Source organism: Mesoplodon bidens (genome assembly GCF_964165515.1).
Source record: "Mesoplodon bidens genome assembly, chromosome: 7".
Lineage (NCBI taxonomy): Eukaryota > Metazoa > Chordata > Mammalia > Artiodactyla > Ziphiidae > Mesoplodon > Mesoplodon bidens.
This window is the reverse complement of record NC_138164.1, coordinates 55,385,673-55,411,695: the sequence shown is the minus strand read 5'-3', so window position 1 is coordinate 55,411,695 and position 26,023 is coordinate 55,385,673. Positions and strand designations below refer to the sequence as shown.

The 26,023-nt window shown below is 47.1% G+C and overlaps 1 protein-coding gene across 1 annotated transcript in view; it reads right to left on the bottom strand.

Annotated features, from left to right (window-relative positions):
- The window catches only part of LOC308620114 (mitogen-activated protein kinase kinase kinase 15-like), a gene marked incomplete at its 5' end in the record, with an annotated part of 118,246 nt that overhangs the window by 1,331 nt on the left and 90,892 nt on the right, over positions 1-26,023 (bottom strand). Inside the window, 12 exon segments of the mRNA XM_081239434.1 lie at positions 733-838; positions 1,473-1,658; positions 2,419-2,593; positions 2,997-3,013; positions 3,015-3,122; positions 3,124-3,161; positions 3,832-4,015; positions 7,364-7,521; positions 20,109-20,214; positions 20,430-20,560; positions 22,554-22,681; positions 25,139-25,272. Of these exon segments, the coding sequence (XP_081095560.1) occupies positions 733-838; positions 1,473-1,658; positions 2,419-2,593; positions 2,997-3,013; positions 3,015-3,122; positions 3,124-3,161; positions 3,832-4,015; positions 7,364-7,521; positions 20,109-20,214; positions 20,430-20,560; positions 22,554-22,681; positions 25,139-25,272 (1,471 nt within the window).

Below are 26,023 nucleotides of genomic sequence, written 5' to 3'. Positions count from 1 at the left end.
AACAGACTTCAAAGTGTTAGTTAGCCAAAGGCAGTTTTAAAAAGGGACAAGCGGGCTTCCACCCAGGCCCGTGTTTTTACTACAAACACCTTCCTGCTTGGACTGGGGAATAATGAAGTCCTGGGGTTTAACAAGCCACTCCCAGAAGCTGAGCCTGGGCAGAGTGCATTCAGGGGAGCAGGCAGAGGATGACAGGGAGGGAGCAAAGTAATGAGAGGAAGTGGCAGTGTTAACCGAAGCGCTGCATAGCCTCCCTTCCTAGGGAGAAGGCACCGCGGAAGGAGAATCAACTTGGGTATTAAGCTGCTCTAACATTTCAAAAATAGAGCCTATAAAAGCCAAAGATTTCTGTAGCTGCCACATGATGATTCTGAGAGAGGAGACTGAGCCGTTAAATCGTCAACCAACTAGGAGGCGTTGCTGAGCACACAAGATGACGCACTAGGATCCAGGCCATCAGGCTCAGTGCTCCTTTGAGATCCTGAGTTTAGTCTACCTGCGGTGCGTGCTCCTCAGTTATGCCTGGGGGCATGTAAAAATACATCACCAGGAGATGTTCTGAGAATCCCAGAATCTTGGCCCTAAAGGGGTCTGTGACACCATTTACTTAATTGCAGGGACATACATACCCAAGATGGGAAAGGGAAAGCAACAACTGGTGAATACAGAGGACCTGTCTGACCTTTTCCATAGCCACCTGAAGTTGACCTTGACCGAAAAGAGGGCCCTTACCTGGGATGAGGATGGTGACTGCAGCCTGCACCGCTCGACGGATGATGTTGTCCATCGCAAACATCCAGTGGGGCCTAATTAAGTGGTTCCTCAAAATTTTATTTACCTACAAATCACAAAAATCCAGATTTCTGGTCCATTGTACTTTTAGGAAATAGTTCTTACTAATTCGAATTTGCTTCTACTCTGAGATAAAGGGTTAACCATGCTGCCCTGAGTTTCTACCTGACTTATGTTTCTTCTGGACTGAGTCTTCCTTTAAGCTGACCCCAAGTCACACGGGGGTCTAGGGGACAGGTACAGAGATCGGAGCTACCGCATGGGCCTCTTCATTGTTTATTCAACAAACATTTATGAAGCATCTATGAAACCTCAAGCTCTGTGTTGGGGACTTGAGACACAAAGCTAAACCAGACATGATCTTGGGCCTGGAGCAACTCACACCTCTTCGGGCAGACACATAAGCTTAAATCCCACACCTACCCAGCTGGCAGATGCCACTCGTTCCCAAATCCTACACTCCTGCTCTCCGTGGCCATAATGCAATCAGACCAGTCACTTGTACACACATATTCAGTGTTTAGAAAACTGCTGACACTCGGGATTCAGGCGTAAACAGGTGAGAAGAAATGGAGACTACGGGAGATGATGGTAATCGAAATCCATGGTCTTGGCTGTGAGCCACTTCAGTGGGCTTCCTACCTTCTGGCATGTTCTCTAAGGCCAAATGGAGCACTTACAGCATCCTGAAATCCAAAGAGTACCAGATGAATCTGATTGTTGGACGAGCTGTCAAAGTCCAGGTCCACCTTTAGCTTTGATATCATGGATGCCATCACCCTGTGCTCCGGGCAGCGGATGAAGTCTCTCAGGATCGCAATTATTTGCTTGATGTGGCCGACTGAGAGATGCAACTCTTCCGAACTCTGATCACCAAACCCCCACCCAAAAAAATCAGTCACTGAGTAATTCAGAGAGAGGGAGGGAAAATCCAAGTACTGTGGGCAACTAATCAACCAGACTGTCCATTTGCTAATGGAACTGGGGATTTCCCAGGCGAGACACGGTCTCTGGTCCTGGAATTTCCTCCATATCCTTCCTGTTAGAGGGTTATGTGGCCCCCTCTCCTCTCTGGCCCACAAACAACAGAACTAAGCCCCTCAAGGAATGGTCTGCCATCCTGTTTAACCCCTTGTAAACCACCCTCCACCCCCAACAAGCCTTGTCACAAGGCACAGTTCATAGTGGGCAGTGGCCTCTTGCTAGAAGGAACTTGTCCCATCCAAAATGAGTTAAAACTCAAATATTTCCATCCGTAACCTTTCTTCCTAACGCGACTGTTCTCCCAGCTTCTGAGGGCAACTGGTGCAGCAGGGGGTTAACTGGGCTTTGTGCTGCCATTTGGCTTGTTTTCCACCAGGAGGCAGCACTGCCCCATCAGTGCCTGGTTTCACTGCAGTGTTCCGCAAATGCAAATTCAGGCTTCAGTGGAGTCTTTTTGTTGTTGTTGTTGTATTTTCTTTTGTTTTGTTGGAAAAGGGGAGGACGTTGGGAAATACTTAGGGTGGTTATTGTAACTGTGCAAATGTTCTAGGGTAGCAGGAACACCAGTCCCATTTGGACCTCTTCTGGGACCTGGCCTTGGGCGGAGGGGGTGGGATTGCAACTCCCACACTCGGCCTGTACCTGAGCCACGCACTCCTGCAGGTTGGAAGCCACCTGGTTCTGCTCCTCCCAGAGGATTCTGTAGAGGATGGCACGGCGCTCGCTGTCCTTGCGCAGCAGGAAGAGGCCTGGGCCCCTGTCCTCCAGGGACGAGGCTGCGCTCTGGTCCTCTGAGGCCGAGCTCTCATCAGGAACACTGCGGACAAACGCAGGCGACAATCCCCCGCCTCCCAGGGACACCGTGGGGGAGGGGCTAAGAGGTGGCTCCGCCGCAGCCCCACCCTCAGGACGATGCACCAGTGTTGGAGGTGAGGGCAAAGACGGGGAAGGGAGGGAGGGGGAAGGAGGGGGGTAAGAGGGAGAGAATAAGGCTTGACGGGAGGAGGAGGAAACGGGAGGGAAGGGGAAGCGACGAGGGGGAGGGGAGGAAGAGGAGAAGAGGGGAAGGGACAGAGTGACCTCACTGCCCTCCTCTCTCTCACTGTCAGTGGCCGCCCCGGCTGCCCTGCTGATCGTGCAGAAAGGAAGCGAAAGCCCTTCGCGGCCATCTGGTTTACACCTGGGAGGGACTCTGTCCCCCGAGTGGGGGGTGGCCGTACCTGAGCAGGTGTCTGAGCCCGGTGCGTGGGCGTCTGGGACTTCTGGAAGAACACCTCGGGCTGGGCATCGGAGTCCGGGGAGACCGAGCCATGCTCGCTGCCGCTGCTGCCACCCATCAGCTCCCCCCGCCAGGGGCAGGGGCAGCGTGGCGCCCCTGGGACCCTCTGTGCGGGGCAGCTGGGGGTGGGGAGGGTGAGCCCCAGGCAGCCCCTTGGGCCACGTGACCCACCCAGGGGCCTAAGCCTGCGCTGCTCTAACTGGGGGTGAAAGTGATCACCCAGGGATCCTGGGGAGATGGAGGTTCTGCTTCAGCGGGTCTGGGATGGGCCCGAGACTCTGCATTTCTAACCAGCCCTTTGGACACGCTGAGACAGCGAGTCGCTCTCTGGGTGCAAGATGCTGAGGCACCCTGTCCCAGCTCCCGACCCCATCCACACCGGGACCACTCTTATGTCACTGCCCGGTAGGACCTACTGCCCCAGAAGGGGTTGCTTGCTTCGGTGGCCTGCAGGACAGACACCCTTTAATCAAGGTCGGGAGCAGCACAGGGTGACAGGCCAGCCTCCAAAAATGAAGCGCCAGGCTCTGCACCTGGGGAAGACACAAAACCCCAGCCAGGGTACCTCCCACCTTCCTCCCCAGCACAATCCCAAAGGAAAGGCTTTAACGGAGCATCGGGTATGTGAGGGTACACTGCTGTCACCTATGGGCTCCCTGTGTCTCTGCGTCCCACACCTAATGCACCAGCCCCACCGCTCTTCACAAAGACGGGCACCATGTGGGAAGCTCAGCACTTGGGAGAGCTGTCACCCCTGCCATCCCAGCAGGCCTCACCTGCCGACTTGAAAGCAATTTGGTTCTTCTTGCCCTTGTTCACCTGCCTTAAGAAACCCTCTTGGAGCAGCCCAGCAGCGGTGACACATTTGTGGGGGTGAGGCTCAAAACAGGATAAAATGAAGGCTTTAGCTTCCGCTGAAAGGGTTTCCGGAATCTCAGGGTGAATCTTAAACATCCCTACCTGCATTGAAGGCAGAGGTGACCGATGGGACAGTGTGGTTTCGGGCAAATCCAGGTGTACATACCTTCCACACAAAGCTCCTGTATCTGCCATCCTAGGAGGGGCTGATGATGGATTCCAACAATGGCCTCAATGACTGGTATCCGTGTCCTAGCCCCGGCTGGCCTCTGGGGACTTTGCTTTGCCCAGTAGATTGTGGGGGAAGTGATACTGGTGGGGGTTTCAGAGCCTAGGCCTTAAGAGGCCTTGGGGTTTCTGCTCTAGTCCTCTTGGAGCTCCGTGATCACTATGCAGGGAGGATGCTCAGGATAAAGGGCCACGTGTGAAAGGCCCTCCGAGAGCATCGCGCCCCAGCCTCTCAGCCTCTACGCGTTCACAGTCCAAATCTCCAACCTCCAGCTGTAAACCACAGGCAGAGCAAACCTGGAGGCTGGTAACTCGGGGCCCACGCCCTCATCCCCAAGGGGTGCAACTGGCTGAGGGAGGCGGCGCTGCCCTTTCCTGTTCAGGCTCCTGCTGCAATTTCTGCTTCAGCTCCACTGCTGGCCAGCTCATCATCGTCCTGCTGCAGGCTCTCTTGTCCCTGCGCCCTGTGGGGGAGCAGGAGTTCCGGCTGAGTCGTCACATCTCACTGTGACACGGGAGTGCTTCCACGAGTCCCGCTCATCCATCCTGCGTGACCGTTCCCATCGGGGACGGCTCTCCATTCATCTGAGGAGTTGTCATCTTTAACGTTCACAGTCTTCTCATCGTTTCCAAGCCCACCCAATGAGCCAGGAGTGGAAGCCATTCTGTCCTCCAGATGCACCCCATTCCCAGCTCCTCTCCAACCATGGGGCTGGCGCGGCCTCCCCTGCCCCCTCAGTGAGACCGGGGCACTGCCGAGAGCAAACCGCCAGCTTCCGACTTCACAGCCTGAAGTCCCTGCACCAGGGGCGCACCAACCGCTTCTGACACGCTGCTCCTCATGGGCAGGATGGAGAGTTTGGCATTGAGGGGAGGGGGAAATGGGGCATTACTACCCACTGGGCACACATGACACTTAAACAGATGAATAATTTCTAGCGGATCTGCTGTACAGTGCTGGACCCTGAGTCAACAATACTGTTAAGAGGGTAAATCTCATGTTGTGTTCTTACCACAACATAACATTTTCAAAAAACGAGCTTTGGATTTTGAGAACACTAAACACTGGATAGAATTCAACCCACAAGATCTGAAATGCAGGGCACATTCCAGCTGGCACCCCTCGCCTGAGGGGTGGGGATATAAGGGCACTAGGGCGGTCCAGAGACAAAAACTCAGGACAAGAACTCAGAGAGGAAGGGAGTAGCTTCTCCCCCGGCTCTCGAGAAGAGCAAACATGGGCACTATATTATTATTTTTTTTAAATAAATATTTACTTTTGGCTGGGTTGGGTCTTCGTTGCTGCGCGTGGCTTTTTCTAGTTGTGGCGAGCGGGGGCTACCCTTCGTTGCAGTGCGCGGGCTTCTCACTGCAGTGGCTTCTCTTGTTGCGGAGCACAGGCTCTAGGCACATGGGCTCTAGAGCGCAGGCTCAGTAGTTGTGGCGCACGAGCTTAGTTGCTCCGCGGCATGTGGGATCCTCCCGGACCAGGGCTCGAATCCATGTCCCCTGCATTGGCAGGCAGATTCTTAACCATTGTGCTACCAGGGAAGCCCACCAGCTGGTATTTATTCCGAGGCCTGTAACTGAAGCTGCAGGAAGATCTTTGCCAGCCCCAGGTGGCTCCATCCTGGACAGACATGGAAAGGCTGGAAGGTTACTGCTGCCTGCCAGCCGTGGTGTTCAGGGTCTTGTTTGGATTGCAGGTGCCAGGAGACACTCATCGACTTGAGATCTTGGCTTTAGGGCTACCTGACAGCTGCTGGGAGGGTGGGAGGCTCAGAGAACCTTCTGCAGGGGCTGGGCTGAGGAGTGCACCAAGGCATCACAGCACAGGGTGTTCAGAACCCACTGAGCAGGCTGCACCCAGCTCATGGGCAGAGCCCTGCACTCGGGCCTTTGAGTTCCTTCTGCCGAAGAGACTGAGCCAGAGGGCCTAGCAAGGATGCAGGCGGTGAGGCTGTGGGGCTGCAGGCCTGGGAGGCCACCAGGCGTGGTAGAGAAGCAGGAAGAAAGGCCTCTGGAATCACGTTCTATCAGGCTGCTTCCATGTACTGCGACCTTGTCATCCGTAAGCAGTGGCCATCTAGCCTTCTGGGACCCTGCTCTCTTCCTTCTTATCTTTGGGGCAAACAAAAGTGCTCTGCGGAAGGTCAGTGCTGGTAACAACCTCTGAAGGCTACAGCTGCTCTTCAACTTCTCCAAGCGTCCACGGAGCCAGAAGCCGCAGACCTGACCTTGGATACACTGGCTGTCCTCGCATCAGCTTCCCTTGGGCTCGCAAGCAAGCATGTCCCTTCCCAAGGGAGCATGTCCAGTGTAAAGCCCCACCCATAGGGCCAGTCAGTACCATGTGGGCCTCAACACACGGGTCACCCTTCCTGTCAGCTCTGGGAAGGCTTTTAGCAGGACAAAGGAGACAGCATCTGATACCCAAAGTTCCTCCTCTCCAAATGTAGACAGAAACCTGTCCTCCAAAGACACTCACCCAACGCGGCCCTCGAGCCTTACCCAGTGTAAGAGCACGTACAGATTAACTAAGAAGCTTAACTCCCTCAGTTGGAAAGAAAGAAAGAGACACCCCCCCACCTATCTTAGAGCATTCACTTTAGAAAACCTGTCATTCTAAGTTCTGTGTCTCTCTTCGAGATGTATGTAAATCTTTTTAAAAGCCAAATAAGCCTCTTGCCAGAAATGTCTTTCTCAAGGACCTGGGAGCCATCTCTTTGAAATGCCACCACCGAGGAAGGTAGCGCTCCGATTTCCGGGTTTCTGTGGGAAAGCAGGAGCCTAACTTCAGTGGAGCCTTTTGCTCCAGAACTACAAGGTTTGACAAGTTGACCTTTCCTTTGGGTAAAGCCAATTAGCTAACACAAATGGTCACCCTAGTTGTCAGGGGAACCTCGGGTGACCTCCTGTGACCAGTGGTGCTGTCTAGTCCTTGCGCCTGAGGACTAGTTAGCATTTCTCTTCAGAACATGGATATAAAGGGTTGCACCTGCTTGGCTAGAGGAAAGGCTGAGTTCCGCTTTCCAGCTTCTTAGCGCTCCACTCTCTCGGGCCTGTGACGCACATCACATTCTGATTTTATGCTTATTCAAAAATAAAACAACCTGTTTGCTTTCTCTTCCACCTTTGTGGAGAGGTTTCTGGATTGGGAGATTTTTGATTTGAATTATCTCTCTCCAACACCAGCAACCTAAATCATCCAACATGTCTTACTTTGAACATTGCTGCCTGCGGTTCACCGAGCTCATGGAATGGAGGCCTGCTGGTAGCCATCTCGATGATGGTGCAGCCCAGGGCCCAGATATCAGCCGGGGCACCGTACCCACGAGGTCCTCGATCAATAATCTCGGGCGCCATGTACTGCAGAGTGCCTATTGGGAAAAAATACAACAAAGATGGTGGGTACCATATTGTTTAAAAACTAAGTGGACCATTAGTAAACGAGTGTGTGAACTTTAACTCTCGTATTAATGATATACGGGGGCTGGTCTCATGCGTAAATGATGTCACTGCATCTCTTCTTTGACCAGAGACATGCAACATGCCTTTCTTTAACACTAGTCAACGTTGACAGAGGATCACTCAGACCCTCGAAGGATAAATGGGCCCAATCTAATTCAATCAACACACATTAGTGCATGGCAGATACAGGGGGACCAGAATGTAAGAAATGTGGTGCCTGACCTTTAGACGCTGCCTAGTGGAGGAGACGTGGTGACGAGGAGGGAGGCAGTGGTGATGGTGAGTGTAGTAAGTGCTCTAACAGGTATACACAGAAGGCGTTGAGAACATGGATGGAACAGTGCTTGATTCTGCCTGGCTTGAGTCAGGGGAAGCTCTAGCTGTGTCAGTTTGGGTCTCTGAGAAATAATGCCAAGTCAGAATTAGACATACAAGAGATTTACTGGGAGAAGGGGTGGGACGGATAAAGGGGGATGGAGCAGGCTGGGCAGGGAGAGCTGTCAGACTGCAGTGCAGGTCTGACCCCTGCGAAAGGAGCGGGAAGGAAGCGTCTTGATGGCAGAGCACCTCTGAGACAGCTTTGGCCAGGCCGCCAGGGAGGCCCTGACCCAAAGAAGAGCGGCACACTGGTTCTAGTACCCTCACCATGCTCAGTCATTGGCCAGGAGCAGGCAGAGCAAAGCATGACCTTGCCATGAACATGGTGGCCAATCCAAACAGGTGGTGGCTGGGCTGCCAGTGAAGTAGACTCCTGCCATGAGGCTCGAAGAGGTGGACAAAGGAACAGGAGAACTTTTGGACGAGGTGAACAGCTTGACCCAAAGCCTGCGGGTGTGAAGTATAGAGTGGACCCGGGAGCGCTGTGTGTTCTGAAGGCTCTGGCTTTGGACTTTCTCCTGTGGCTCATGAGCCACCAGGGGCTGCCACAGGGAAGGTGGTGATCAGGGAGGGGAAGGGGTTGATGGAGAGATGGGGCAGGGAGGTCAATCAAGGGCGCTAAGAGTAAAATCTTTGGTTTTCCTTGAAACTAATCCAGAGGCAAGGGGAATGTGGAAGCAACAGCAGCAGATGCTATGTGCTGGCAAAGAGGTTTATAATAAACAGCGAACTCAGAAATGATATTGGCCAGGGTGTGAAGAGAGAACACTGATGCACAGAGAAATTCCAGTCTCTGCCTCAAGATCACAAAACCAAAGTAGGTTTCCTGAGTCTTGATCAATGAAAATAAAGGGCTCATTGGTTAAAATAAGCTTGGAGATGCTACCTACTACATCCTCCTCCTCTTGAACATCCAATGTCTTTTCAGCTTGTTTCTGTCCTATGAGCATTTTAAAGGCTCTAGGACAGCTCTGACCAATAGGATGTTCTGCAATAATGGAAATGTTCTATTCTGTGCAGTTCAGTATGGTAGCCACTAGCCACATAGGACTGTTGGGCTCTTGAAATGTGGCTGGTGACACTGAAGAAATGAATTTAAATTAAAAATTTTTTAAAATTTTATTTCATTCTTCCTAATTTAAAGTTAAATATACATTAGGTTGTATCAGTGAGTGCAAGAAATCAGCAGGGCAAAAATGATGGCTTTGGTCTCCCGAGCTGAAAGCCTGGTGGGGAAGTGTTCAGTTGGCTGCAGGGTTGGGCAAGATGGAGGCTCGTAGCACTTGCTGCAGTGTCAGGAAATCACAGAGCCCCAGGAAGGGAACTTTCAGTGACACCACATCCCCTACAGGCGCCTACTACAGTGAACAACAGAGAGAGAGGCCTTGGCAGGGAATGTGCCTTCTAACTAACCCATAATTCATTAACTTAGGAAAGACGTGACACTGTGCTGTTTATTAAGCTGTTATCTCTCAGCTCTGCTACGCTGGGTCTGGCACTGTGCAAACCACACTTCTGCTTTGCCTGCTGCTGCCTGGTGGGTTGGGAGGGGTGGGGGAAGAGAGCATGCCTGTGCACAAGCGACAGAACCACCCTCCCCTTTGCTCCCTCAGGCCCTAGGGATGTAGGCTGCTTTCTGATAACTCAAGTCCCAGGCAACAGTTCTTTCAACTAAATTCTCTCTGTAAAAATAACTGGGGTGATTTCAATTTTCCTGTCTGGATCCTGACTAATATAATGGCTAAAAGTTAATTCTTTTTTTTTTTTTTTTTTTTTTTTTTTTTTTTTAGCGGTTTGCAGGCCTCTCACTGTTGTGGCCTCTCCCATTGCGGAGCGCAGGCTCCGGACGCACAGGCTCAGTGGCCATGGCTCACGGGCCCAGCCACTCCGCGGCATGTGGGATCTTCCCAGACCGGGGCACGAACCCGTGTCCCCTGCATTGGCAGGCGGACTCCCAAACACTGCGCCACCAGGGAAGCCCAAAAGTTAATTCTTAAAAGAGCAAGAAAATAAACTTAGAAAGTTATGCAGCAGTAGAAAATAGCACTAAACCAAATTGCGATGGCTTATTGACCCTGACTGAATAACTGTCCTTAGTACAACTGTTTCACAATTGGAGGATTAGTCTGCTTAATGCTAAATTTGGAGATTTTCTTTATATGGAACCATAATGAACATCACTCTTTCTAAAGGTAGGGACTTAGCAATGACATCCATATTAGTTATTTACTGCTATATAATAAATTACCCCAAAGAAAAATGGAGCTGGAGGAATCAGGCTCCCTGACTTGAGACTATACTACAAAGCTACAGTAATCAAAACAGTATGGTACTGGCACAAAAACAGAAATACAGACCAATGGAACAGGATAGAAAGTCCAGAGATAAACTCACACACCTATGGTCACCTAATCTATGACAAAGGAGGCAAGAATACACAATGGAGAGAAGACAGTCTCTTCAATAAGTGGTGCTGGGAAAACTGGACAGCTACATGTAAAAGAATGAAATTAGAACACTCCCTAACACCATCCACAAAAAAAATCCTCAAAATGTATTAAAGACTTAAACATAAGGTCAGACACAATAAAACTCTTAGAGGAAAACATAGGCAGAACACTCTTTGACATAAATCGCAACAAGATCTTTTTTGACCCATATCCTAGAGTAATAAAAATAAAAACAAAAATAAACAAATGGGGTCTAACTAAACTTAAAAGCTTTTGCACAGCAAAGGAAACCATAAACAAAACAAAAAGACAACCCTCAGAATGGGAGAAAATATTTGCAAATGAAGCGACCAACAAGGGATTAATCTCCAAAATATACGAACAGCTCATGCAGCTCAATATCAAAAAAACAAATAACCCAATCAAAAAATGGGCAGAAGATCTAAATAGACATTTCTCCAAAGAAGACATACAGATGGCCAACAAACACATGAAAAGATGCTCAACATCACTAATCATTAGAGAAATGCAAATCAAAACTACAATGAGGTATCACCTCACACGGGTCAGAATGGCCATCATCAAGAAGTCTACAAACAATAAATGCTGGAGAGGGTGTGGAGAAAGGGGAACCCTTTTCACTGTTGGTAGGAATGTACATTGGTACAGCCACTATACAGAACAGTATGGAGGTTCCTTAAAAAACTAAAAATAGAACTACCGTATGACCCAGCAATCCCACTCCAGGGCATATACCCAGAGAAAACCATAATTCGAAAAGATACATGCACCCCAGTGTTCACTGCAGCACTATTTACAATAGCCAGGACATGGAAGTAACCTAACTGTCCATCAACAGAGGAATGGATAAAGATTTGGCACATATATACAATGGAATATTACTCAGCCATAAAAAAGAACAAAATAATGCCATTTGCAGCAACATGGATGGACGTAGAGATTGTCATACTGAGTGAAGTTAAGTCAGACAGAGAAAGACAAATATCATATGATATTGCTTATATGTGGAATCTAAAATAAGGGTACAAATGAACCAAAACAGAAGTAGAGTCACAGATGTAGAAAACAAACTTATGGTTACCAGGAGGTAAGGGGGAGAGGAATAATTTGGGAGATTGGGATTGACATATACACACTACTATATATAAAACAGATAACTAATAAGGACCTACTGTACAGCACAGGGAACTCTACTCAGTACTCTGTAATGGCCTATATGGGAAAAGAATCTAAAAAAAAGAGTGTATATATGTATAACTGATTCACTTTGCTGTACAGCTGGAACTAACACAACATTGTAAATAAACTATACTCCAATAAAAAAGTAACTTATTGCATGCTAGGAAAAAAAATAAATTACCCCAAATGTTAGCAGTTTAAAACAACAGTTATGATCTCACACAGTTTCTAATGATTGGAATGTAGGGCTGGTTATGTAACAGCTGGGCTGGGTAGATCTGGCCCAGGGTCTTTCATTAGACTGCAGCCAAGGTGTTGGCTGGGGCTGGAGGATTCACTTCCAAGCTCATATGGGGGTTGGGAAGAGCCTTTGTTTTCTCACCACATGGGATCCTCCATAAGGCTGCTTAAAATATGGCTTCCCCAGCCGCAGAGCACAGGGAGATCAGCTCGGTGCTTTGTGACCGCCTGGAGGGGTGGGATGGGAAGGGTGGGAGGGAGGGAGATGCATGAGGGAAGGGATGTGGGAACAGATGTATATGTATGACTGATTCACTTTGTTATAAAGCAGAAACTAATTAAAAAAAAAAAAAAAAGAGAAATCTAGAAACAATAAATGCTGGAGAGGGTGTGGAGAAAAGGGAACACTCTTGCACTGCTGGTGGGAATGTGAATTGGTACAGCCACTATGGAGAACGGTATGGAGGTTCCTTAAAAAACTACAAATAGAACTACCATATGACCCAGCAATCCCACTACTGGGCATATACCCTGAGAAAACCATAATTCCAAAAGAGACATGTACCAAAATGTTCATTGCAGCTCTATTCACAATAGCCCGGAGCTGGAAACAACCTAAGTGTCCATCATCGGATGAATGGATAAAGAAGATGTGGCACATATATACAATGGAATATTACTCAGCCATAAAAAGAAACGAAACTGAGCTATTTGTAATGAGGTGGATAGACCTAGAGTCTGTCATACAGAGTGAAGTTAGTCAGAAAGAGAAAGACAAATACCGTATGCTAACACATATATACGGAATTTAAAAAAAAAATGTCATGAAGAACCTAGGGGCAAAACGGGAATGAAGACGCAGACCTACTTGAGAATGGACTTGAGGATATGGGGAGGGGGAAGGGTGGGCTGTGACAAGGCGAAAGAGAGGCATGGACGTGTATACACTACCAAACGTAAGGTAGATAGATAGTGGGAAGCAGCCGCAGAGCACAGGGAGATCAGCTCGGTGCTTTGTGACCGCCTGGAGGGGTGGGATGGGGAGGGTGGGAGGGAGGGAGATGCATGAGGGAAGGGATGTGGGAACAGATGTATATGTATGACTGATTCACTTTGTTATAAAGCAGAAACTAATTAAAAAAATGAATAAATAAACTTAAAAAAAAATGGAAAAAAAAAAAAATATGGCTTCCCCCAGAGTGTGTAATCCAAGAGAAAGCAAGAGGAAAGCCACACTGCCTTTTCTGACCTAGCCTCCAGGTCACACACCACCACTCTGTCCTAATCTATTCATTAGAAGCAAGTCACTAAGTCCAGGCAGTGTTCAACAGGAAGGGAATACAAACAAGGCTGTGAATACCAGGAGGTGAGGATCACTGGGGGCCATCTTGGAGGCTTCTGGCCACAACATGTGACTTTCAATTGGCACTCAATGGCTTACACAGCAGCTCCATGTAGCACTGTCCATCTGACTCTCACAACGCCTTAAGGACGGGCAGAAGAGGTATGATGTACTGTTGTTCCCATTTTACATATGGGGAAACCGAGGCTCAGAGAAGCTAGGGAATTCATTCAAGCTAAAGCCCAGGGCTTCTGTCTTCAAATTTGGAGCGACACACCATGACATTCCTGATCTAAGTAATGGATCCAGGAGAAGCACAACTGAAGAAAAGCTGCCTGATTAAGAGCAGCTGATGCAAGAATTTCCAAAGCCATAATGTGACTTCTTTCCATATAACTTTCTTTCCATATTAGGCCCAGGGCAGTAATAGAAAACTGGGTGCTCCATTTTATTTACTACTGTATTCATAGGGAAACCATCCAGTCACAGCAAGCAGCCAACAAAGAGAAATAGATCCCCACAACTATTTCCAAGAGTCAAGGGACCACCCCGGGGCAGCGTGCACTCTGTGGGTGTACATCAGCTGTACCAAAGACTGGCTTCTGTGGAGAAAACCAAGTGAAGATGCCATGGGGGTGGGGGAGCAAATGAATGGATAAATCCTGGAAATGTTGCTTGCCTTAAATCTGGCTCTCTTAGGGGTTTCCTATGGTCCCTCAGGTACCTACATGGGTGCAGTGGTGCAGAGTTCAGGACAAGGTGATCAGGAGACCCACAGGCATCAACCCAGTCCCCTTGGGACATGAAATCCATTGGGGGCTCCTGGACAACGGCCCAAGAAGGATTTTCAAATTATCAGCAAAGAAAAGACATGACACGGGATGATAATTTAGGAGTTTTGACTGAGGGGCCAAGATATGATCTGGATACCAAGACAAGGGGTGAGAGAGGGACCACAGACGCATGTTTCTACGGCGGTCTCAGATAACTGGTTACACAAGCCGTGGGCCCCTAGCCCAGAGGCCTCCCACCCAGATCAAGGGTTAAAAGGGGTGAGAGAGCAGAGCCTGCGCTGGGAGGTGTACCCTCTCTCATTACAGGTGTTGGGGATGAGCTGTCTCCAGAAGGTGCGGGCCCATGGCGACTCAAGCAACTCAACATCCACCCAGGATAAGTGCACTTGAAAGGAGGCCACACATGTTTGCACCTTCTACAGTCCCCTTGAGACAGTGTTAGAGCCCAAAGTTTCAAAATTTAATATTAATAAAGTAGCAAAAAGAGAAGTAAGGTGCAGCTTCCCATGCCCCCAGGGTCACCCCAGTTGCCCTGCCCAAGGGGTGGGTCTGGAGGGAGGGGCCACCACTTTCTCCCAACCCAGAGCCTGTGAGGGCTCCTCACTGGGCCCACTCAGAGCTCCATATGTATGTGTCCCCTGCAAAGAAGCTGCACAGAGGATTGGTTCCCATGGGAGCAAAAGCAGCTGACAGCAGCAGAGTGGGGACCATATGGTCTGTGAATATCACCACACCCTCTTGACAGCGGGTAAAAAAGGGACACCAGATGCAAAACCCATTGTAGAAGTATTGCTTTAGGCTTTTTTTTTTGTTTTTTGGGGTTTTTTGCCATGCGGCTTGCGGGATCTTAGTTCTCCAACCAGGGATTGAACCCAGGCCCTTGGCAGTGAAAGTGCAGAGTCCTAACCACTGGACCACCAGAGAGTTCCCTGCTTTAGGGTCGGTCTGCCTGTCTGTCTGTCTATCTATCTATCTATTTATTTTTGGCTGTGTTGGGTCTTTGTTGCTGCGTGCGGGCTTTCTCTAGTTGCGGCGAGCGGGGAACACTCTTCGTTGAGGTGTGCGGGCTTCTCATTGCGGTGGCTTGTCTTGTTGCAGAGCACGGGCTCCAGGTGTGCGGGCTTCAGTAGTTGTGGCACGCGGGCTCAGTAGTTGTGGCACACGGGCTTAGTTGCTCCGCGGCATGTAGGATCTTCCCAGACCAGGGCTCGAACCCGTGTCCCCTGCACTGGCAGGAGGATTCTTCACCACTACACCATAGGGTCTTTTTTAAAGGGAATCTTGCCCAAAGACAGCCGTCCAGGCCTGGTTCCCTCAGTAGAAAAAGATGGAGGGGTAGTTATAATGTGCAGGGTAGGAGATCAGGGTGAGGAAGCAAGGTGTAGTCAGCCAAAGGAGGGGCCCCTGTCCCGGACACGGGAGTTATATTTAGAGGGGTCCGGCAGCAAAGAGTTAATAGCAACCATCAGCCAGACCCAGAGCACAGGAAGCCAGCTTAGAACAGTGTTAGTCAAGTGACAACTTTCTGCCCCTCTCCTCTCCTGTCCACATCTGGTGAGTGGGGAAAGAGGTGAGGGAGGGAGCAAAGACCGACACCCTGACCAGCGGGGACGGGGAGAGGAGTCCGCCCTTTAAATGAGGACGAGCATGTGGATGAGTACAGGCAGAGCCCGGAGATACTGCAGGTTCGGTTCTAGACCACCACAATAAAGCGAATATGGCAATAAAATGAGTCAGGAGTTTCCCGGTTTCCTAGTGCATGTAAAAGTTATGTTCACACTCTATTGTAGTCTATTAAGTGTGCAGTAGCATTATACCTAAAAAAACAACGTACAGAACTAAATTAAATAATACTGTATTTCTAGGGACTTCCCTGGTGGTGCAGTGGATAAGACTCTGTGTTTCCAATGCAGGGGGCCTGGGTTCGATCCCTAGTCAGGGAAATAGATCCCACGTGCATGCCACAACTAAGAATTCGCATGCCACAACTAAGGAGTCTGCATGCCACACCGAAGGAGCTGGCAAGCCACAACTGAGCTGATGAGCCACAACTAAGGAGCCCATGAGCTGCAACGAGGGAGCCCGCCTGCCACAACTAAGAGCCGGTACAACCAAATAAATAATACTTTATTGCTAAAAAGATGCTCACCATCATCTAATAATGCAGGATTGCCACAAACCAATTTATAAAAAAAAAAAATGCAGTATCTGCGAAGCACAACAAAGCAAAGCGCAATTAAACAAGGCACGCCTGTATATCAGCCAGAACCCTTTCAATGACTGCATTCAGACTTCATTTGCTTCTCAAAGTGCCATTAAGACTTTCTCTTTGTTTCTCCAAAGACGACATACAGATGGCCAACAAACCATGAAAGGATGCTCAACATCACTAATCATTAGAGAAATGCAAATCAAAACTACAATGAGGTATCACCTCACACTGGTCAGAATGGCCATCATCAAAAAGTCTACAAACAATAAATGCTGGAGAGGGTGTGGAGAAAAGGCAACCCTTTTCACTGCTGGTAGGAATGTAAAATGATACAGCCACTATGGAGGACAGTATGGAGGTTCCTTAAAAAACTAAAAATAGAACTACCATATGACCCAGCAATTCCACTACTAGGCATATACCCAGAGAAAACCATAATTCAAAAAGACACATGCACCCCAATGTTCACTGCAGCACTATTTACGGTAGCCAGGTCATGGAAGCAACCTAAATGTCCACTGATGGAGGAATGGATAAAGAAGATTTGGCACATATATACAATGGAGTATTACTCAGCCATAAGAAGGAACAAAACTGTGCCATTTGCAGAGACACGGATGGAGCCAGAGACTGTCATACAGAGTGAAGTAAGTCAGAAAGAGAAAAACGAATATCATATATTAAAGCATATATGAGGAATCTGAAAAAATTGGTATAGACGATCTTGCTTACAAAGCAGAAATAGAGACACAGACATAGAGAACAAATGTAATGATACCAAGGGGGAAAGGGGCGGGGTTGGATGAATTGGGAGATTGAGATTGACATATATACACTATTGATACTATGTATAAAATAGATAACTAATGAGAATCTACTGTATAGCACAGGGAACTCTATTCAGTGCTCTGTGGTGACCTAAATGGGAAGGAAATCTAAAAAAGAGGGGATATATGTATACATATAGCTGATTCACTGTGCTGTACAGTACAAACGAATGCAACATTGTAAAGCAACTATAATCCAATAAAAAATTGAAAAAAAGAAATAGGGATTGATAAAATTGTAAAAAAATCTCTTTGTTATCTAAGTGTGGCTGGAAGAGTCATGGGAAAGGACCATTGCCCTGAGCAGGCGTGGGAGACAAAAATAAAAATAAAAATTACACCTTTTGAGTCCGACAGGCTCAACATGTTGTTATGCACATAAACTCGATTCTCTCAAAGGCTCCTGCCAGCTCGAATGACCAGTGACTTCTAAGTGCAAATTAGTATTTAGTTCACTAATGCAGACTTCACTTGCACTTGCTATGAGCCAGGTGCTGGTTAAAGCACTTCATCAATATTAACTCATTTAATCCACATAAAAACCCTCTGAAGTGGGTATTATGAGCATCTCTGTTTTATATACTTATGAAGAAATGGAGACACAGAGAGCTTAAGTGACATGCCCAAGGTCACACAGCTAGCAAGTGGTTGAGCCAGAATTTGAACCAAGGCTGTTCACAGCCACAGATCAGAACAGAGTTCCTGTCCCGAGTTCCATTCCTGGGTATCTACCGGAGAGGGATGGAAACATATCTCCACACAGAGGCTTGTATGTGAATGTTCACGGCAGTATCATTCACTATAGCCAAAAAGGGGAAACAATCCAAATGACCATTAACTGGTAGATGGATAAACAATATGTGGTCTATCCATACAATGGAATACTATTCAGCCAGAAAAGGAATGAAGTAGCGATACACACTATATATAGCACAGGTGAACCTCGAAAAGCTTATGTGAAGTATAGGAAGCTGGATACAAGGGACCACGTACTGTATCATTCCGTTTATAAGAAATCTCCAGAGCAGGAATATCTATACAGAGAGTAGGTCCATGGTTGCCTGGGGCTGGGGGTGGGCATGGGGGTTGACTGCAAGGTGGCACCTTTTGGGGGTGACAGAAATGTTCAAAAATTGGATTGCGGCGATAGCTGCACAACTTGGAAAATTTACCAGAAACCATTGAAATGTGCACTTTAAATGGGTACATGTTACGATATGTGAGTTAAACCTCAATAAAGCTGCTGCAAAACCAAAAGCAAAGGGGGCTGACCCTGGCCATAATGGCCCTTCCTCCTGTTCTAGCTGGTTTACACCTATGGTGAAAAGCCTTCAGAGGAACACAGGAGGGGAGGACTTCGGGCCAGGAAGTTGTCTGAAGTCTTTGCCCCTCCTTCCAGGCTCCAAAAGCCTCCGGGCATTTGCGTGGAAATGCCCCACTGTGTCCACCCGCACCCAATCGGAGTGTGGCACCAGCAGCTGAGATTTCTTTACAGAACCGCTCTGTTTTGCAAAGAGTAATTATATGCAGGGGAATTTCCTACCCCAAATTTCCTACCCCTTCTTTATTATCCCCCAAACACCCCTGCATTATTTTGCAATGCAAAATTCATGCCTCCTCAAGCCAATTACTTGGGAAAATGTGATACGCAATGATGAATTATACATGCATTTTCTTTATGATTTTTTTTTCTCCTTGGGGATGGTAATTATGAGATAAATTGTTGGGGGTTTTATGTCTTGAAATAACTCCTTGCCATATCAGAGCCCCTCTTGCTACATATTGCTAAGCTAATTGGTGGCTTCCAAAGAGGACAGAAGTCATTTTTAATTAGGCTAGTAAAAAAATATGCCAGTCATACAGACATACTCACTGATACATACATGTTGAGATATATACATTTATATCAGAAACAATGAACGAAAATTCAATACACTCTTTGGGAGATTCCGGCGGGGTCCTTGGTGTAATAGTTCCCCATTTTGAGGTGCATGTATCTCCTTTGGTGTTACAACTGAGAAGTCATTTCTGATTCATAAAAGTTTTCTTTAGATAGAGAACGAGTCTCTACTGTGGGCGTCCAGTGGCTGACATAACAACAACTCTCTTGTTGAAGCAAAGTCTTTCAAAGCTGAGACATTATTCACCAAAACTAAAGGCAAGTCTGTCCACTCTATAGTTTGGTGTTATAGGGATAGAAAACAATCATCTGTCTTTTATAACTTACATCGGAGCTATAATATTATAAGCGCTGTTTCATAATTCCATCAAGCAAGATCTTTGTGATGCTTTCATTACACCCTAGGGGGAGCACAAACCTTTACTTAATCAAAATCAGTACTTCTCTCCAAGGATCAAAGTTTCTGTTTTGCTTTTAAATGGGAATTACAAAAAGCCATAGGTGGCTTTTGAGCATCATTCTACTCATTGGTCGTGTACATGGAAAGCTAGCTGGCAATTTTATTCCACTCTTTGAATCCAGTCCCTCTCAAAACATAAATGATTCTATCACTGACACATGGAAAAGAAAATTCAATTGCTCAAACCCACTTAGAATACCAAACCCGTCTTAGAATACCCTAAAAGAATCAGCCTCTCTTGGAAACATAATCATATGAAAGCACGAGGTACCAGAATTCCCTAAGGCAACAGGCTATTTTTATAAAAGACCAATAAGATGTTCTAATAAGTTGTCTGAGGGATGCTGTTATTCAGAATTCCCCACGATTCTGAATAAGGTGCTACTAACTTAGAAGAGATGCTGCCATTTTGCTGACTGGTTAGAAACCCTCAGAAAACCTCAAGCAGAGCACACCACCTACTCAACCTTGGAAGACAAGGAAGAAAGTAAGGCAATCTCGTTGCCACAAATAGCTAAGTGCATCATTATGACAGAGTTCAAACACTTTGAAGTTGGGGACAATACACCGTCCACTTCAACTACCAGTTGTCCACTGTGCACACAGGTGCTTGGTGAGTAACTTCCAAAGGACTGCAGTTGCAGCAAGCCTAACTCCAGGATGGCGACCCCACGCCAAGCTCTGTCTGCTTACCAGCAAAAGTCTCTGTACATGGATTCACTCCTGCAAGACGTTCAGAGGTGCGGAAATCAGAGATTCTCACCACTCCGCTATAGGTATTCACCAGGACGCTATCACCCTTCAGAAAAGGAAGAACATCAAATGCTTAAAGACAGATTGAAACAAACTAATGTAAAACAGACTTGGACCTTAAGAAATGGTCATGTGTCTCTAGGAAGCCTAGACTCTGCTCAATCCTCTCCCCTCCGTGAGCTGGTCCACCTGCAGACACTCCAGCAGCTCATGTGACCTGAGATGCAAAGTAAAATCTCATTGGCTCAGACAAGCAAGTACCTTTATGTCTCTGTGCACAATCTGGCTTTCGTGGAGATACTTGAGGCCTTCCAGGATTTGCTTGGTGTAGAACTTGATGGTGGGCTCCTTCATCGGCCCCCATTTTGATCGCAAAAGAGCCGAAAGGCTTCCTGGAAATGGACACAGTAAAAAAAAAAAAAAAAAACAACTCATCAGGGCGATGAAGAGTCAATTATAAGGGTTCAGGGAAATAAAGTGAAGTGACATTTCTAACCTAACGTAAGCACTCGCGCCCACATCACTGTATCTGGGCTAAACGCAACATCTTTCCTCCCTCTCTGTTGCCTGTTTCCCAGATGCGCAAGCAGCGCAGCCAGAGAAGGGGCGGGGCGTGAACCAGCACATCAGCCCGACCAGAGGTGTAGGGTGGAAAGGAACCCCTTGTGACCCCCGAAACTCAGCCAGGCCACCTTTGGGCTTAGCTCTGTTCAGCTGCACAGAATCAGGAAGAGAGCGCAACAGTGCTCTCTGAACTCTGAAGGGCTGGCCTGACACTGCACATGCTGCACAAGCGTCTCAGCCATTGGGCTTGGGTCAAAGCCACGTTTTATACCTCACCCTGAAATCAGAGGTGGACAGGAGCAGAGTGAGGGGCCCTTAAGGGAGACAGGGACCCGAACTGGAGGAGGTTGGGGCTCTCTGTCCTCACTGTGAGAAGCTCCTAATGCCAGGTCCCAGGGGCAGGACGGTCTTAACACCACCCCCCACCCCGACTCCAATTATACTATTAAACATTGAACTTTGGGGCCAGAAGAAAATCTCCCTTCACTGCCTTCTGACCCTGTGTTTCAGAGATTATTGTCCAGGCCCTCAGCATCAGCTAGTCGCCCTTACACAGTGCTATGGGACCTTGCTATGCCTCAGTTTCCCCATCTGTAAAAGGGGAGGTGCACATCTATCTCCAACTCTGTGGTCATCCTCAAGACCTCACGTCTGGAACACAAATCAGTATTTTCTGCTAGACTATGAGCAATCTGAGGGAAGAAGAAACTGTACATCATCATAAATGTAACCCTCAAAATCTAGCCCATTGCCTTGCTCTTAAGACATATAGTTAGGTTTTTAATGTGATGGCAGGCTCTTAGTAACTATGAGTTGAAAGAATGAATGAATACAGATTTCTAACTAAAGTTTTTATATTTGCATTCAGATTACTATTAATTTTATCATTATTTTCTTAAAATGAGCACTTACCGACTTCTTGCTCTCTGCCTGGCACCGTTTTGAGAGCTTTACAAACATTATCTCACTTACCCCATCCAACAAGCCACTGAGATAGTGTCATTATGACTCCAATAATTATTATTATTCCAACTATGATAGTACTTATTAATAATCCAATTTTAAAATTCATTTATTCAGTCAGAAAACTGAGGTCACACAGCTTGCAGATGGAGGGACCAACTCAAACTAGATGGCTGGGGTCTTCCCTGGTGGCACAGTGGTTAAGACTCTGCGCTCCCAATGCAGGGGGCCCGGGTTTGATCTCTGGTCAGGGAACTAGATTCCACATGCACGCCTCAACTAAGAGTTTGCATGCCACAACTAAGGAGCCTGCCTGCCGCAACTAAGACCCAGCACAGCCAAATAAATAAATAAATATTAAAAACAAACAAACAAACAAAAACCAAACTAGATGGCTGGCTCCAGATCTGAGGAACTCCTACCCTCGCACTCTACTGTCTGCCTTTGGGGATCTTGTGGATAAAGCACTGGTGTTCGATTTCCCTGTTAACCTGTTATTTTGCAACGTCATTTAAAAAAATCTCCATTTCCTCTTCTCCAAAGCATATTTCAACTCCTAAACTGTGAAGGCCTCAAGGCCAGAGACTATGCTTTATTCATCTCTATGTCTCTAGTGCTCGGCCCAGCAGCTGGCACTCAGTAGATCCTCAATGAATATTTGATGATTGAATTACCAGACCAGGAATAGACTGTTTATGTGACACTGGAAAACCTGTATCCAACTCCTCTGGGAAACAAATGGTCTCCCACACCTAAAATGTCTGTCATTTTTTAACGGCAGGATGAATAACGATGTTCATATTATATTTTCATCAGTGATTTTCGGGGTATGAGACCAGAAGACCAGTGACTACTCACCCCCAGGCACCTGCTCCATAAATATCTTAATGTAGCCGTCCTTGAAAACAGAGCCCAGGTACTGAACAATATTGCGGTGCTTGAGGTTCTTGTGCAGGGCGATCTCCTCATGCAGAGGCTGAGAGTAACTGGTGAGAAAAACAAAGCCAATGTCACCTGCCAAATCCCTGGAGCTTGGGGTCCATATATCGCACCTCACCAGTACCTGCCCTGCTGCTGGCCATCCCTTCTTTGTGGGAATGTTCTCTCCCTTGGCTCCCATGAGACTATTCAGCTTCCCATCTGTAGAACAGGGGATAATAATACGAAGCACTCAGGGCTGCCGGGGGCCAAAGTGTGTCAAGTTTCTCAGGCACCCAGTGGAGTGCCTGGTGTGTGGCAAGTGCCCAGTGAATGGCTGCTGCTGTTACTATGGCTATTTATAGGGCTTGAACTCTCCAACCATCCTTTGTCTCTCTCAACAGCCTCTCTTCCTCTGCTCCCCCATGAAGGGAGCTGTTCCAGAAGGTTCTGTCCTCAGCTGCCTTCTAGTCTCATTCCACAGACTCATTCCAGACTACAGCAACAGCCACCTAATGGACCTCCCAGCCTCAGCCTCTGGCCTCTTCAGTCTATTCTCCCCTGGCCACCATATTTCCCCTTCCTAAAACACACACACCCCGTCACATCACTTGCCATCCTAAAGTCCACATAAAGACCACATTGTTTAACATGGCACACAAGGACTTTCAAACTCAGGTCAGACTACATCTTTAAAAATGTTTGCCTCATCTTAAGAGCCGCCCCCCCCCACTGCCCTACATCCTATAGTCGAGTCACAACAGACAATTTTTTCTTCTCTCAGTACACTCTGTGCTTAACAGCTCTGCTTCCCCTCAGCATAGAATGCTCTGGCCTCATTTTCTGCCAGACGAACTCCTACTCATCCCTCAAAGGCCAGCTCAAAGATGATTTATTTTCTCAAACTTGCCACAACTCAACCAAGAAGAGCAATTCATTCCACTCCTATGCTCTACAAACACTCTGTGAACCTCTGTATTATGGCACTTGTCACTTTGCTCTACCAAACTGGGCACACCCTAACATTAGGACAGTATCCTACTCTCCTTTCAGTCTCCAGTGCCAGCCCAGAATCTGGCACAGAGAAGGTACCCAATATCCTAACTTCAGCCTGTAAATTTAGGGAATGGGACAAAATAGTCTCTAAGGTCCCTTCCAGCTCTAAAATCCCAGGAACGACCATCAGCAGTGAAGAGCTGAAACGACTAACACAACCAACTGAAGGAGGTGGTTCAAGCTAGCAATTTTCCCCCAACAAACAACTGCAACGCCTTATCCATCATGAGAATAAGAGACAGAATACTGGAAGAGGAATTCAAGAGACTGGATCCTAGTCTTGTTTCTTCATGTCCTCAGAGAAGTCATTTAACCTTCTTAGCCTTGGAAGAAGTTGGATGAGTTCATTTCAGACCCCGCTTTATAATTCAAATATCATAACACACAATCCCATTAAAAATGAATAGATGAACAAGTGAACGAATGAACAAATAAATGACAAAGGGTCTTACAGCTGCTACAAATCACTTGTAATCCATCCTTAATAATTCACTGACCACCTGGACGGAGGGTTGTGTGCACACAGCCATCAGTGTCCAGCACTGAAGGCAACGCTGCAGATGTGGTCTGAGCACACCGGTGGAGCACGGAGCTGTTATTTCTTATACTGTGGCCATTACTGTATATGTAGCTTCTCTACAAAAACACTTGACAGTCAACACGTTCTTGTTTAGAATTAGGAGGGGTATGAATTCAAAAAGGAATAAACCTTTAGTTAGACTCTTAAAAAGTGTAGGAGAAATAAATTGGTAGTACTTGTGGTTTAAAAAACAATAGTCCAGGGCCTCCCTGGTGGCGCAGTGGTTGAGAGTCCGCCTGCCGATGCAGGGGATACGGGTTCGTGCCCCGGTCCGGGAGGGTCCCATATGCCGCGGAGCAGCTGGGCCCGTGAGCGATGACCGCTGAGCCTGCGCATCCGGAGCCTGTGCTCCACAACGGGAGAGGCCACAACAGTGAGAGGCCCGCGTACCGCAAAAAAAAAAAAACAAAACAATAGTCCAAAATCTATGGGTGAGGTTGAAGGGTAGGGTATTAATAAAATAGTCTGTATAGCAAAAAACTAAAATTTTGTTAACCACATTTAATTTTCTGTAAGGATACATCTGAATAAATAATAGCCATTTCAAATTGTTACAATGAGAATTAAAGCACTGAGTCATATTTTAAAATATTTGCAAACAAACGCCTATGTAAAAATGTAGAACTTTATTTCCTCCTGACGGGTGGAAATAAAACTACAGTCTTCTTTTAAAATGTGACTCTGCAATCCACATGCCTCCAAGTGAAGTTGTTCCATTTTCTCCATCTATTTATAATATGCAGAGCACAAAAGCAGATCACCCTTATTAGAAGAGAATTACAAATTTTTTTGATGACATCATGCTTTCATTATGCACCATCAGCAGTGGGCACGGGAGTTGGGCTATGGAGGTGGCAACTGTAGAAGGCGGAGGCCCGCCCTGACCTGCCTGCTGTCTCTCTCTGGAATTTCTTCCATGGCTGTTCGCACTTGATTGCTCAGATCTCTGCCGGCATACACGATCCCATATGTGCCCTTCCCCAGCACCACTCTCTCACCATTCGCATCGTGGTCATACTCATACCAAGGAAAAGCAACAAGATAAAAAAGCACACAACTTGTGGTGGAGAAACCCCACAAAAGCCCAAACATTGTCCTGCAATTTTTAAAAAATTTATAAATAACATTATTTGAGTACCAGGCAGGTCACATTTCTTGGGTTATATACTTTTCATTAAATAATTGCTTTTAAGGGGTAGAGTTGTCAGTTACTCATATATTCGTAACATGATTTTATGAAATAGAATGCAAGAAATTTAAAAATACGGCTCATATGTAACTTAGTGGGCTCACCTTTTGGAGAACTCCCCTCACTTTGATGCTGCAATTTAAAACTGCTTCTAAGCATGTCAAGTACCCCAAATAGGTGCCCTCTTACATGATCCCTTATCAACTTGCCAGGAAAGCAACCACTTTCTATAGCCCAGAAAAGAACTGAAGGTAAATAAAACTAAAATTGTCTTAATAGAAAGTACACATGCTGCCCCACTCCTGCTTTTAGACGTACAGATCTAGCATTAAACACATACTGCAAAATTCCACCTGTAATGAGTATTGCTCTTTTATTCCCCCAATCTTATCATCAAAAATTGTACAGCTGCATTCCAGTTGGTTCTTCACAATGATTAAAACAAATGTAACTCTAGACTGAGCAATATTTATTTAAAGCAGAGGCAGCAAGGGATTCTTTCTGTTATTTTCTATGCCCCCTATACCTGTTTACAGAAGTGCACAGAACACATATGCATGTGGATGTGTCCCTTCCCATCCACTT